We start from the raw sequence: 447 nt of genomic DNA, 5'->3' as shown, positions 1-447 counted from the left end.
TCACCAAAAAGCCAGGAGACCCAGCAGCCCAAGCAAAACCGGTAACGCGTTGACCGAACTCCGACTGGCACCGTTGAAATTCTGTTCGATAGGGTACAACTGTCCCGGCGGACCGGTGATGTAAGTCAGCGTTGACGGCGGTGGAGGCGCGTATTGACCGCATGGGCCGCACGGTGGCAGCTTGGGAGAAGGCGGGGGTGACGGTGGTGCTGGTGGAGGAGGACACGGTGATGGTGGTGGAGGCGCTGGTGGAGGAGGACACGGTGATGGTGGTGGTGGGGATGGAACCGGCGGTGGTGGGCTTGGAGTGCACGAGTCGCACTTTTCCTCGCCGGGAGCGCCTGGGGTTTCATCGGCATAGACTGGGCCTACTACGTAGGCAATCAAAAGGAGCATGATTATTAGAACCACGGGATGTTTCGTGCCATACTGCATTTTGATCGCCAT

General features: G+C 59.3%; 1 protein-coding gene across 1 annotated transcript; it reads right to left on the bottom strand.

The window, feature by feature from the left end:
* LOC137736386 (pollen-specific leucine-rich repeat extensin-like protein 4) lies at window positions 1–447 on the bottom strand. Its single transcript, XM_068475663.1, has one exon. The coding sequence runs from the start codon at window positions 445–447 to the stop codon at window positions 1–3; it is 447 nt and encodes a 148-aa protein (XP_068331764.1).

The sequence above is a fragment of the Pyrus communis genome, chromosome 6, assembly GCF_963583255.1.
Source record: "Pyrus communis chromosome 6, drPyrComm1.1, whole genome shotgun sequence".
Lineage (NCBI taxonomy): Eukaryota > Viridiplantae > Streptophyta > Magnoliopsida > Rosales > Rosaceae > Pyrus > Pyrus communis.
This window is presented reverse-complemented; position numbering and strand designations above follow the sequence as displayed.